Consider the following 14,450-nt stretch of genomic DNA (forward strand, 5'->3'; position numbering starts at 1 on the left):
CCGAGGCGGGTGGATCACGAGGTCAGGAGATCAAGACCACCTTGGCTAACACGGTGAAACCTCGTCTCTACTAAAAATACAAAAAAATTAGCCGGGCGTGGTGGTGGGCGCCTGTAGTTCCAGCTGCTCAGGACACTGAGGCAGGAGAACGGCATGAACCCGGGAGGTGGAGGTTGCAGTGGGCCGAGATCGCGCCACTGCACTCCAGCCTGGGCGACAGAGCAAGACTCCATCTCAAAAAAAAAAAAAAAGGCTTATTTCTATTTTGATTAAGCAACTCATAGTCAAAATTTCTATTTTTTGGTTGGCAAAAAATAATCCTTTATTTCATTACCTCAATTATTTCTTTGAAATAAATACATCATTTTCTTAATATCGGATAGTAAGTTTTAGTTAAAAAAAAAAAAAAAGGTTGAAGTGTAACCTAAGCACAGCACACTATGACTAGCTAACCACTCCACTTAAAAGAAATAAATTCCTATTTATATTAAGTTCAGCAGTAAGTAAAACTAATCCACAGTAACAGAAATCAAATCACTGGCAACTTGAGGTGACAGAGGTGGGGACTGATTGAAAAGAGGCACAGGGAAATTTAAGGATTAAAATGGTTGGGTATATGTCAAAATTCACTGAACAGTACACTTAAAATGTGTGGGTATTTACTGTATATAAATTATACCTCAATAAAGTTGAGCTTTTTATTTATTTATTTGTTTTTGAGACAGGGTATTCCTCTGTCACCCAGACTGGAGTGCACCAGTGCAACCTTAGCTCACTGTAACCTCGAATCTTTGGGCCCAAGCGATCCTCCTGCCTCAGCATCCAGAGTAGCTAGGTCTACAGGTACATGCTACGAAGTTCGGTTAAATGTGTTTCTTTTAGGTAGAGATAGGGTCTTGCTATGTTGCCCAGGCTGGTATCGAACTCCTAGCCTCAAGCAATTCTCCCACCTGGGCTAAAGAGTTTTTTTTTTTTTTTTTTTTTAAAAAAGAGGTCTAGGCTAGGGGCCGGGCACAGTGGCTCACGCCTGTAATCCCAACACTTTGGGAGGCCAAGGCAGGTGAATCACCTGAGGTCAGGAGTTCAAGACCAGCCTGGCCAACATGGTGAAACTCCGTCTCTACTAAAAATACAAAATTAGCCAGGCATGGTGGTGGGCGTCTGTAATCCCAGCTACTCAGGTGGCTGAGGCAGGAGAATCGCTTGAACCCAGGAGGCGGAGGTTGCAGTGAGCCAAGACTGCGCCATTGCACTCCAGCCTGGGCGACAAAAGCAAAACTCCGTCTCAAACAAAAAAAAAAAAAGAAAGAGGTCCAGGCTGACAAACATAAGGAGACCCTATCTCTACAAAAAAATCAAAAAATTAGCCATGTATGCTGGCATGTGCCTGTAGTCCCAGCTACTTGGGAGGCTGAAGCAGGAGGATCACTTGAGCCTGGGAGGTCGAATGCAGTGGACCATGATTGCACCACTGAACTCCAGCCTGGGCAACAGAGCAAGACCCTGTCTTAAAAAAATGAGGTGAATCTGATTAAGTCACAAGAAAATGAAAAACCAAAGGCCCTGCTCATAAATGAACACAACTACACTATTTAGTAATGATAAAATTAGTTGTCTTAATGAAAATGAAGATTTAATATAAAAACTAATTAATATAGGAAAGTATGGAGGTATTTCCTAATGAAAAAGACCAAAAGGCAAAGTCCAAAATATGGTGACTTATGATCCATGTTACCATTGATTTATCAATTATACAAGTATATAAACATTTATACGGTTGAACAGTACTATACTGGACGCTGGGGATACAATAAAAAAAAACACAGTGCTTGTCTTCAAGAAATTCGCAGTCTACATGGAAGAGAAAGGAAAACAACAGGCAACTTAAATATAGAATGAAATTAAGTATGGGTGAGTGTTCTGCACAATACTTCATTTAGGCATAGAGTTGTAGGGAAGAGAGGAGTAAAGGAAATCTTTCCAGAAGAGATTGTAATTTATCTAGGAGCTAGCTAACTGATTCATTTTTTCCATAAATATTCACTAAGCCATAATGTGCTAGGTACCAGAAATACCTTAATGGACAAAGCAGAAATAGCTGTTACCTTCATAGCATCTAGAAAACAAAGAGGGATACTAACAGTAAACAAGTAAACCAATTAGCATATTTATACCTACAATTTGTGGTAAATTCTACAATGGATGCTAAGATTAAGACAAAAAGATACCAACTATAGACATGATCCTCGGAGAATGAGATAATTAAGCTGAGCTCTGAATGATAAGCAGCAGCTAACAAAAGTCACCAAGAAAGAGGGGCAGTTTAGGGAAAGAAAAAGCATGTACCAAGACACAGAAATGTAATGGCATATTTGGGTATCTTTAAATAGTTCAGCATGGCTTGAGAATAAGTGGTAAGAAATGAGGTTCAGGCATTAAGAGATACCTAATGGTAAAGGACACCTTGTGCCATGTATAGAGCTGGTTTGCCCTTTTCGGGGGTGGTGGAAGAGAGGTGTTTTAATAATCTTCTCATACTGAAAATATTCATCTATAAAATCGTAACTATAAAAAAGAATATTAATATCATATATTCAGAAAAAATAAACTCAAAATGGAGAAGAAACTTGGGATTAGAGAAAAGAAAGTATAGAAGAACAAAAAATAAAGAAACGTTTTACTAAAGATTCAGGAAAAAAATTTCAAACATAAAACTGACATAAAATAATCATAAGAACTATCATTCTTATTATAAATTATTATAAATTTAAAATTAATAATTCAGGGGTACAGAAAGAAACACAAGTCAAAAATGACCAAATCTTATATCATTACCTTCATGTAAAGAAAATATTTCCCAAAACAGCAACAATCTACATATTTTATTGAAAAATTTTTTAAAGCATAATCAGACTAAAATAGTATTTTAAATTAACTTTTGCTGCTAATTAATGACTCAGACAGAATGCCAGTCCAGACTACATGGTGCTTCTAGTTTTTCTATATACTGTATGCATTTCTGATAAATGGGAAAAGAATAGATGACCTGGCAGAAGGCTCAGACAATAATATGTGATTTACAGGACAAGAATGCAGCTACCACAAGATTTATCTGACAGCCCTCTCCAATAGTGGACTGTTGAGTATCCGATGGAATGATTTCTAGTCTACAAAGTCTACTACTGAGTAGCCATACACATTATTTATTTATTAGATGTTTTGGGTTGAAACCATTTTTAAATGATGCACTTCACAATGCAGAGTCATAAATTTAGCTTTAAACCCAAGAAGGGAGGTAGTGTTATTGGAATCTATGTCAGACTGAATTAGGATGAGCAACGCAACGCTTTCATAAAGTGGCCTTGAATGCAACGTCAAGTCTTTCAAAAATGATATTAATGTCAAATGAACAAGATACAAACACTTTATATAATGCTGGAGTAATATTACTTGAAACATTTATTTAACATTTTCTTTAAGTTCATATATATTTAAAACAGGTTTATACACATATACAAAAAATTTGGCACACAAATAAGTTGCATGCTTGTGAAAAACCACCTGAAACACAGTTGAGAACTTGTTCAATTTTTGCGTATTTGCAACAGAGAACATACAGTTTCCTGAAGAATATAAGCAGTCTTATTTTAAGAAGTAAAGAGGATTTAAATTGATCTTTGGAACTTCAGTCATTCTTGAATTATTCTACATGGGATTCAACAGATGCATAAATCTATTTTTACAAACCTCATATATTAATTATACTCAAAAATATAATGCTGAGTATTATGAGAGGTTTCCAACTCTAATTAATAACATTTTGCCTAAACAATATTAACATTTAAATAGACTAAAATATGAAATGGTGCCTAATCAACTATTGGTGAATGAGTGGACATTGAAAACGACAATCTTAGTCAAAACAAATATATAGTGATCCGTTTGGTTTTATTGTCAGCTAACCAAATGTGATCATTTCCTCATTTCTTAAATTTAGGCTCTAAATTCTCTTTTACAATAAAGTGCAGTTAAACACCTTATTATTAAAAATAACACAAAAAGAATATAAGTTTTGAATGGATTCAAGAAAAATAATCAGAGCATGGCTGATTGTCATGAAATTAACACCAACTAATTTGTAAAGTTCTGAATCAAATTTGCAGATGTTAAGTTCATAAGCATATCCCATTATTTATGTGATTAAAAAGTAGTTTTTGACCTGATCTTTCGATCTTTGGCACTCAGTCTTCTCCATCTCCTCTTAAAAAATTAATTAAAATTTTAGCAAGATGGTAGCTTTTGCTTCCCACCCTATCTCAGACCAAAAAAATTATCAATCAAACTCAAGCCATCCCCACCCAGGATCTGTAAAATGTCGACTTGAAATTCAATTTCATATCTCTTAAGCTTTCATGTAGAAAAAGACAGTTCGCTTCTTAACAAAATAAATCACTTTTGTGATTGCCAAGTTGACCTCTTTGAATTAGGAAAATTCAAAGTGAAAAATGTAATTATCACCCCAGAACAATCTGTATACATCTGGAGCTAATTCTAGCTTCATTTTTCACATCATTTTTCACACTGTGCTACATCTTGTAGAGATGCCATGGAACTTTTGAAGAACTCACAAAAAATGTTAAGGACTTCAAATACCCAATAATGTATTTTATTCAAACAAAAACCTTGACAATTTCTGACTTTTGAAACTTACTCTACTACATGACCTTCATATCCCATTTGATTGCATTAGTATTAAACAGTACCGTGACATACATGATAAATAGGTATATTAAAACATGTCATTCTTTATCTTTGCAGCTCCTAACATTAAAATATGCAATATACTATATTGGAAATAGCTTCCATGTACCAAAAATACATTCAATTCTTCTAAACTAGAAAGTAAAACTTCATTGTGAAAATTCACCTATGAAACAATTATATCACTATGAACAATAAATTTATATTCTTGTAAGAAAACATCCAAAACCATAAAGTGAGTGCTCTTTTAAAGTGAGGGCAATTTCATGTGGATATAAGAATGCTATATGGCAATTTCTATCCAAGAAAGAAACAATTATTTCTAATCAAATGGCTTAATGAGAAATTTTATCTAGTCAGCTTTTGAAGAAATGGAGTTTTCTAAATGAGATGATTAGAAAAACATGATTCTCACTAAATCTAAGAATAATAAGCCTACTAAGTAACTACTTCTCACAAGTTCATTACAAAAATCCATTAGGTGTAATCTCTAGAAGTAATTGTTCTTATTGCACCTTATTGACAATGCATAGTATTGATTTTTCACACCTTCTATGATTCTTTAATTTATATTCATGAAATGTCCATCAGCACAGTCTAAATAAATTTGGCATATAGGCACTAAAACAAATAAATCGATACAAAGAAACATTAATTTTGCATTATCCTTATTCGTTAGGCAAGTAAACCATGAGAGTTGTAAATGAAGGTCAAAGGTTTTGAAATGGGTCAAAACCCTTGACCTCTAGACCAATACCTTTCCTATTAAAAAAGGCTATTTTAAAGTTTTAAGTGGGGGAATTTACTACCAGCAAGATATCACTTTAAAAGACTACAAAGAAAACTCTCAATAAAAACATTCATCTGTTTAATTGTAAAACAGAAAAGAAAACCTCGCAGGATACATGATTTTTATATAAGTTTTTTTTTAAAAAATCATTAAAGTTTACCACATGAGGTACAAGGTTTTGGAACATCTAAAGTAATTTTGCTCTTAGGAATTTATTTTCTACATCTTATTATGATAGCTGCCACATTTCTGTTAATGTTTTCCCAAATCTACCGTGCATGTCAGAAATAATTACCAATGACAAGGATTCAAAATCATTTATCACTCATTTTATAACCTCTGCACAAAAGGGAAGTAAACCCATAATTCCCAGTGGAGTCAGCGTGGCACTCCACAAGATATAGAAATAAATCTGTTTTTATAACCTTAATATATACAGCAAAGAAATTATCAAGATCATTTGATCTGGACATTTTTAAAGTGACTCTAAAAACTTTTGTTTCTCACTTCCTCTCATGCTTGCTTCAAAATTATCTGCAAGTATCAAAAATAAGAAGTAATCCTTTTGCAATACAAATAAAATTATTTTAAAACAGCAAACTCACAATTTAATTATACCAAAAATTTCAGTAATGCAAATATAAAATCCCCCATGAAAACAAATTCATGTGATAATCTACTTTTAATTCAACATTTATTCTTGCCACTCACCTGAGAACACAGTAGCATAACCAATTCCACAACTGAACTACTAGACTTCATGCAAACCAGACCTATTTTAAAGAGAATTTTAAAAAAGAAGTTATAAAGAAAACAAATGAGGATTTGTTACAATTTCATCCAAACTGTTTATTCAAACTATTTTTTCAAACTATTAATAATGCACACTTAATCACATGATTAAATAAGGTACACTATAGTTAGTTTAAAGCTGGCTTCAAAACTACCACCATTTTTTGTAAAGTATTTCATTTCAGCTTTCAAAATACTAAAACATTTATTACAACTTCATATATAATGACATTTCACAATACTCATAGAAATGTGCACAACATATGCCATATTGATCAATATCATCTACATTTTGTTTTGGAGAGAGTTGATCGTTATACATGCAGAGAAGGGAAATGGCTCCCTGACCTTTGCTTTCTCCACCACACTCTCTCCCTTCAACCCTCTAGCTATCAATCAAGTTTCCATTTTGTTTCATGGCAGCAGACATCCCAAACACTCTTATTAGTACCTTGACCTCTGACCTCACACTAAACCTTAACAGAAATGCAAGCCGTTGTCTGTTATATATTCTTGATTTCTTATAAATTAATTCATTTACTTTCATGTTTCATTTTGGTTCACCAAAAATATCTTTAGAATGGATATTTTATATAATTAATACCTATTTAAAGAAGTCTTTGGTTTTAATTACCAATAAAATATAAAGTAGTTCATTCAAAGAACGTTTTATAATTAGTATCTTAAAAAAGCAATGCCAATAATTAAAGGGACTAAATTATTAAATTGCATTACTAATAATCAAAAAAATTACAATTTTTTTTATTCTACATTTTTCTAAGCAAACACAGGCTTAGGTTCCAGGGTATAACATCTAAAATAATTCCTGATGGCTCTTAAACATCCTATTACCTTGTTTTTTCTCCCGAAGAAAACTCTTCCAGGTACCCTATCCATTCCCTTTATCTTTTTACTCTTTAGTTCTTTCTCTTTCCCTGTTTAAATACTAATGCTTCCAACCTAATGATAGCACATGTTGGCATTTTTTAGCTTTATAAATAGCATTCAAGTTAAAAGTGCTGTTCACCGCCTTCATTTTTTAAAAAATGTTAGAACCATTTTTCTCAATGTCTCAAAAAATGTGTAACATAGAAATGACGGTAACAGTGTCAGCACTGGCAAGAAAATTAGCTATAGAATGTCGCTATATTGTATTAGGAAGCAAATTATTAACTACAGTGTGATTTCTGTAGGGCTAAGATGAACATGGCTCTTCAGGCTAATACTGTCAAGGCCAAAAGAAAATGCAAGCAATACTCCATCTCTTACTGCAGGTGTAGCCCTCTGCTGGTCTGAAACCTTGCCATTTTTCCTTAAATTTAACCCAGATAATAAAAGAAGTTCAGTTTTGCTCCAACTTCAAAACCCATTTATTTCCAGAAAGTAAATTCAGATCTTTCTATTAGTAGGTCATCGATCCTTATTGCTTTACTCTAGAGAAACTAGAATTCCTGATATTGGGCCCTGATGGGCCCTTTCATTATATATCTATTCAGATAATGAAAAATAGTAATTTTAAAAAAGACCTTGAGCTACCCAAAATTAGGGAGATTTACAGGTGCTCCTTTGTCCCTCTTACCACACTTATCATAAGATATTTCATACATATACATATATATATATATATTTTTTTTGAGACGTTGTCTTGCTCTGTCACCCAGGCTGGAGTGCAATGGCACAATCTCAGCTCACTACAATCTCCACCTCCCAGGTTCAATCAACTCTCCTGCCTCAGCCACCCGAGTAGCTGGAATTACAGGCGCCCACCACCACGCTCGGCTAATTTCTGTAGTTTTAGTAGAGACGGAGTTTCACCATGTTGGCCAGGCTGGTCTCGAACTCCTGACCTCAGGGGATTCGCCCGCCTTGGACTCCAAAAGTGCTGGGATTACAGGCGTGAGCCACCATGCCCGGCCCATATACCTATATATTCTTAAGAAAAATTTTACACATACACATTTCTATTTATTTATTTCAGTCTTATTTTCCAATAATAAAGGCTAACAAACCAGAAGAAGGTTCATAGCTACTTTCTAGTTGGATATGAATATTCAGGAAAAAATATATTCACTGACAAACCTAGTAAAAGGTCAAATAACATTTCATAGTTTGGTTTGAACAATTAATGTGGAGGAGAGTGATGGTAGATGTACTGCAGGGGCAGGGTGGAAAGTATGTTCAATTCGAATGAGTAAGGGCTTCAGAAAACAAGAGAGACCTGATAACAGACCTTAAGCTCCTTGTCTAAAGGACACTGGTACTGTAAACACAAAAATAACATTGGGAGCAAAGAAATAGAGGATAACCCCAATAAGGAACTTAACATCAAAATGTAGAACCTATGTCACTTCTATTTTTGACCTAAATTTTTGCCAACGGATGACACTCATCACATGTGCAAAAAAACAAATAATAAACCTGTAGACCTCTCTTCAGATTTAGTCATACTCTAACAACTAACCAAAGGAAGGCCCTAAAACCTTAAAGTCAAGTTGTAAGTTACTGCCAGAACTATCATTTTCATTTTATACACCCACAAACACACACACCCTATTACTGTCTCAATCAAAAGAAACCAAGTACTGCAAGCTTACAGATTTGAACCAGCTCACAATCTGACCTCTCTAAAACTCTCAGTAGAATAGTAGAATAATAGGGTTTGGTTTGATTATTTTTTGGTTGGCTTTTCAAAGATAGAAAATGTTAGTCTTTTCAAAAGGACAAACTCGGGATACCAAGCCAAGAGTTTTATACCTGCACTAATCTGGAATTTTATGATCAAAGACCACTGTAATTTCTTCAGTGGAGACTCACCCAGATACATCACTTCAGTGAAAGGATTAAATGACTTACCAGACAGTAAGCCAGTGCCATCTAAACCCATCGATCTATCTAAATCCTCAAGTATACCATGAAAAAATTGTCTTGACTATTTACTATCTGGAATATAATAACTCTCTTGTTTTTTATATTTAAGTCACCTTAAATAATTTACTTTTTAAAATAGGATGGCAATAAACATTATGAGAAACTTTAATAAGAACTTAAGGATAATAAAGTCAAGAAGTTTTACTCCATATTTTCCCGGTTTTGAAGGTATATACATATACTCCAAATGAGCATTATCTTTTAGATAAAACTAAATGCTCATGATGAATCTGAAACACATCCATCTTGAAAATACTAAGTCGAAATTTCAAATACATGTTTAATAGGCTCTAGCTTATCATAAATTCTGGTTTTCCTTCCTGAATTTATATCATCAAATCCAACATTTTGGAAAAATTGGATGACTAAAAATTTTGTTAAAGAGAGGACAGACATCTTCTTTGCTTGAGACTTGCAAAATATTTTCTTGTACAGATTTGCAAACATTTAGAATAATCAATCCACTGAATTTTTTATTTCCATATAAACTTTTCCTTCTAGTCATCATTGTATGCACACCTGCCTTTAGCATTTATCCACTTAGAAACTGTATCAAGTAAACTGTGGTACATACTCATCCCATAAGACGGAAGAACACTGTCACACGTCTTTTTAGAAAAATGGGATGCCCCAGGTTCTTGCCTCAACTTAACACACAATTAAGCACAGTTAGGTCCTTCCTGCTAAATAACATGCTCATATACTGTACAGAGATACTGTGACCCTTTGGAGGGCCACGAACCATTGTAATATCTAAGATATTTTTTGGTTACCCCAAAAAAAGTTTTTGCCCCATTGAGACTGCAAGTTTATACTTTCTTAAAACACAATGCAGGCAGAATGCAGTGGCTCATGCCTGTAATCCCAACATCTTGGGAGGCCGAGGTGGGTGGATCACTTGAGGCCAGAAGTTCAAGAACAGCCTGGGCAACACAGCAAAACCCATCTCTATAAATCAATCAATCAATCAATCAATCAATAAAACTTAAAAAAAATAAGACGAGCATGGTGACATGCACCATAGTCCCAACTACCTCAGAGGCTAAGGTGGGAGGATCACCTGAGCCCAGGAAGACAAGGCTGCAGTGAACCATGATCACACCATTGCACTCCAGTCTGGGTGTAGGAGTGAGACTCTGTCTCAATTAAAAAAAAAAAAAAAAAACCACAATGCAAAACTTTGGGTAAAGCGATACAACGACAGAGGCTAATAAACAAGAGTAGTTATTTCTTTTCCTATTGCACCATCACTCCAGGTGCAATTCTAGCATTCGTGGGGTTTTTTTTTTTTTTATTTTAGTCCACAGCATAGTAAAGAATAGCTGATGTGTAATAGCAAAATAGCAAAATGTTTCAAGATACAGAAAAAATAAGATCACTAAGACTATAATTAATCATATTTATAAAAAGGATCCAGTGAACTCACATATAATAATTGTAAGACATAATTTAAAATTTTCAAGCTTGTGTTCTCTTTGTTCTTTGGAAAATCTCTTTAGAAAAATTAATCCTGACAAAGGGTTATAACTACTTGAAAAAGAGGGTTAATTAACATCACCACAATTGAGACAATCAGGCTATAGGTGATTCCAGGCATGATGTAATATGAAATATTACATCTAATTTAACTTTTAGCTTTAACTTCAAGTCTTCAAAATATACAGGGCATATGGCCAGACGCGGTGGCTCAGGCCTGTAATCCCAGCGCTTTGGCAGGCAAGGCCGGAGGATTGCTTGGGCTCAGGAGTTTGAGACCAGCCTGGGCAATGTGGCAAAACCCCATCTCTACAAAATATACAAAATTTAGCCAGCTTGGTGGCACATGCCTGTAGTCGCAGCTACTAGGGAGACTGAGGCACAAGAATCACTTGAACTCGGGAGGCAGAGGTTGCAGTGAGCCAAGATTGCACCACTGCACTCCAGCCTGGGCGACACAGTGAGACTCTGTCTCAAAAAAAAAAAAAAAAAAAAAAAAAAAACCAAAACCAAAACCAAAATATACATATATATACACACACACACCCCCACACTCACACATATACATACACACACACATATACATATACACATACATATACACATATATATTTCTTAAAGATAAACATGGGCTGGGTATTAGATGCCATTAAGAAACTATTGTTACTATTATTAGGTGTAATAACAGCATTGTGATTATGTAAGAAAATGTCTTTTTTTACATGCTATTAAATATTCAAGGGTTGAATGACATGACATCTAAGATAGTTTTAAATATATAAGATAGTTTTAAATACTAAAGCAAAATAAAGAGAAGTAGAGATATTAAATAATTATGGAAAAATGAATATGGTTTGGATAGCTGGTAATAAGTTCATAGATAGTGTACTTCCTACTTTTGTGAAAATTTGAAATTTTCATTAAAATATTTTTAATACTAAAAAACTCATAAGCATATTTTTTAAAAATTAAGAAGCTTTGTAATGTTTGGTTACATAGTTAGTCACTGTCAAGGACAGAATGAAAACCAAAGTCTCCTGCCTTTTATATTAATGCTTTTTGTACAGTATTATGCTGCTCATACAGTACTAAGGCACAATCACCTCTTTTTAAATCCTTTGTTTTACAGTACATGAAACCACAATCCAAAACATTCCTCACAACATAAAATACATAAGTTACATAAGAACTCTAAGATTTGTTTGCTATTTTTATGAACATCATCAATGAATAGGCACTGCTCAAGTTTATATATGAGCAATAGTACACCTTCTTCCTTCTTACAATTTTACCAAAATTTATTGGTAAAAAATCATTCTAAATTAAATTTTGTTCAGGGATATAGAAGTGTCCATTGCTAATGCTTCTGGGTATTTAATATGATCCTATCTTGTTATCTGTTATAAAATTCAAAGACCAATAAGCAACAATGTCTTGCAATACTGAGACGCTGTGTTTAATACATACATCTTACTCACTGTAATAAAATTAAACATAGTTCATAAGTTGTTACATCACTTTAAAAAAAAAGTTTCATATACGAAACATAAATTAGGGAAAAGCCCTGAAATACAGATTCAATTTTTAAAATTCCATTTTTTTCAAATTATATTATTTCATATGTAAAAGTCATTCATTACTTCATCAAATAGTTCATAGCTAAATAAATTATATCCTTCAAAAGATCTAAGGAAATTGCTACTCCAAACTTAAGTACTTCCAAAATCTGAACTTTCTTTTCCAAATAAATTCATTGTTACTTTTTGACTGCATGAAAATAATATAGCTCATCACCAACTCCATTTACATCTATAGAAGACATGAAATTCCTAACTAAAGCTTCGTACATACCTACTGATATTGTAAGGGTCAAATGAAGTGTTCATATTGCACAGTTAATACTCAAATATAGATATCTTAAACTATTAGCCTACCTATAACCTTGCATTTCCATTATATCCTTATTGCTACAAGAGAGATCCTTTTTCACAAGTTTTTAAAAAATTCCTTAGGCCATCTCCTAGCTACTGTTAGCCAACAAAAGATGACAATAACTAAAGCTGCCAGTTGATACTTAAAGACACTGGAATACAGATGGGAGTGTCATTCCCACGATTTTTCAGTTTGAGGAGAATACAAGTATATTATCCTAAACCATCAATCACGGGCCCAAAAAAAGCCAGATTTAGCAACCACCTAATCCTAATCCAAGCACTTTTGAATGCAAAAATTAATTCTATATCATCATTTATAAAATGCCCTGTAGCTTCACCTTAAAAAATCCTACTTATGAGGTCAGGTGCAGTGGCTCACACCTATAATCCCAGCAACTCAGAAGGCCAAGGTAGGGCTCAATCTTGCCAGTACACTGCACTCCAGCCTACAAAACAAAGCAAGACTCTGTCTCTTCACAAACAAAATAAAATAAAAAATAAATCCTAGGTACGAAGATGAAGATTGGTATTTTGAACTCAGTCTGATAAACTCTTAAACTCATTATTTAAGAAATTATCCTCTACTGAACTGCTATCTGCTTTCTGAGGAAATTTACGGTAAATCTACTTTCACTTGGTTAAGTCACTCTCTTTAACATTCGAAGGCACTCAGAACATGGCAATGCTCCATGCGCAAAAAGAAAACAAAAAAGGAAGGAAGGAAGGAAGGGAGAAGGAAAGGGAAGGAAGGGAGAAGGAAAGGGAAGGAAGGGAGAAGGAAAGGGAAGGAAGGGAGAAGGAAAGGGAAGGAAGGGAGAAGGAAAGGAAAGGAAAGGAAAGGAAAGGAAAGGAAAGGAAAGGAAAGGAAAGGAAAGGAAAGGAAAGGAAAGGAAAGGAAAGGAGAAGGAAGGGAGAAGAAAAGAAGAAGGAAAGGAAAGGAAAGGACCCATTATTCCTCATCCACTCCATAAATAGCATGGTTTCCAATCCCCTCAGCAACCTACCTCAGCATCCTATCTAGTTTGACAATCTCAAAGTACACTACCTAGAAGAGACCCAGGAATCTATGAATGACATAAGCAGTATAGAGTAAAATGCTGTTATCTCTATTTGTAAAACAGAATTCTACTAATAATGCATTCCTTATCTGTGTGGCAATACATTGTTGTTCATATGGATCTAAGTTCAAGTAAAATCCTGTGACACTAGTCTCTCCAATTCTTTGCTCTCAAAGTTAATTTTAATGTATCAAAAAAAAAGTCTTAGTTCTTTGGTTCAACACATAATTCTATGCTTCATCCAAATCACTGATAAAAATCTTGAAGATTACAACATAATAAGCATGTGACACATTCTTCAAAAGATACAGACTATGAGAAACCTTGTCAAAGGCTGACAACACTTAAACAATGAAACTCCATGTTATTTCATTATCCATGTAAGTTTTTAATCCTGAAATATAAATACGTACAAATAAAATAAAGAAAAACCACTTACTTGTTCCTTCTATAAGCAGTTCTTGTCCATGGCTACCCAAAAGTGTCCGAGAAAGAAAAGGTGCAAAATCCACAAAAATCTCACGAAGGAGAGGTGCTGCCTTTTCCAAAGCATGTTCAAGCCTCTCTGTAATACTAATGAAAAGACATTAAGTTACTTGAACTATTCAACAGATTGTCTCAATTTTCCCGTTTTGAAAATAATGATGTATTTCCATATATATATACATAATTATTTAAAAAATTAAAAATCACCTAAAGAGACATTACTGC

At 34.1% G+C, this 14,450-nt stretch overlaps 1 protein-coding gene across 4 annotated transcripts in view; it reads right to left on the reverse strand.

The window, feature by feature from the left end:
* The window catches only part of LRBA (LPS responsive beige-like anchor protein), a 793,918-nt gene that overhangs the window by 561,767 nt on the left and 217,701 nt on the right, over positions 1 to 14,450 (reverse strand). For all 4 annotated transcript variants that reach the window (XM_032148169.2, XM_032148179.2, XM_032148174.2 and 1 more), the window contains 2 exons: positions 14,179 to 14,312; positions 6,263 to 6,324 (listed from right to left, as the gene is read on the reverse strand). In XM_032148169.2, coding sequence (XP_032004060.1) covers positions 6,263 to 6,324; positions 14,179 to 14,312 — 196 coding nt within the window. The remainder of the gene's footprint in view (positions 1 to 6,262; positions 6,325 to 14,178; positions 14,313 to 14,450) is intronic.

The sequence above is a fragment of the Hylobates moloch genome, unplaced genomic scaffold (assembly GCF_009828535.3).
Source record: "Hylobates moloch isolate HMO894 unplaced genomic scaffold, HMol_V3 SCAFFOLD_3, whole genome shotgun sequence".
NCBI classification, from domain to species: domain Eukaryota; kingdom Metazoa; phylum Chordata; class Mammalia; order Primates; family Hylobatidae; genus Hylobates; species Hylobates moloch.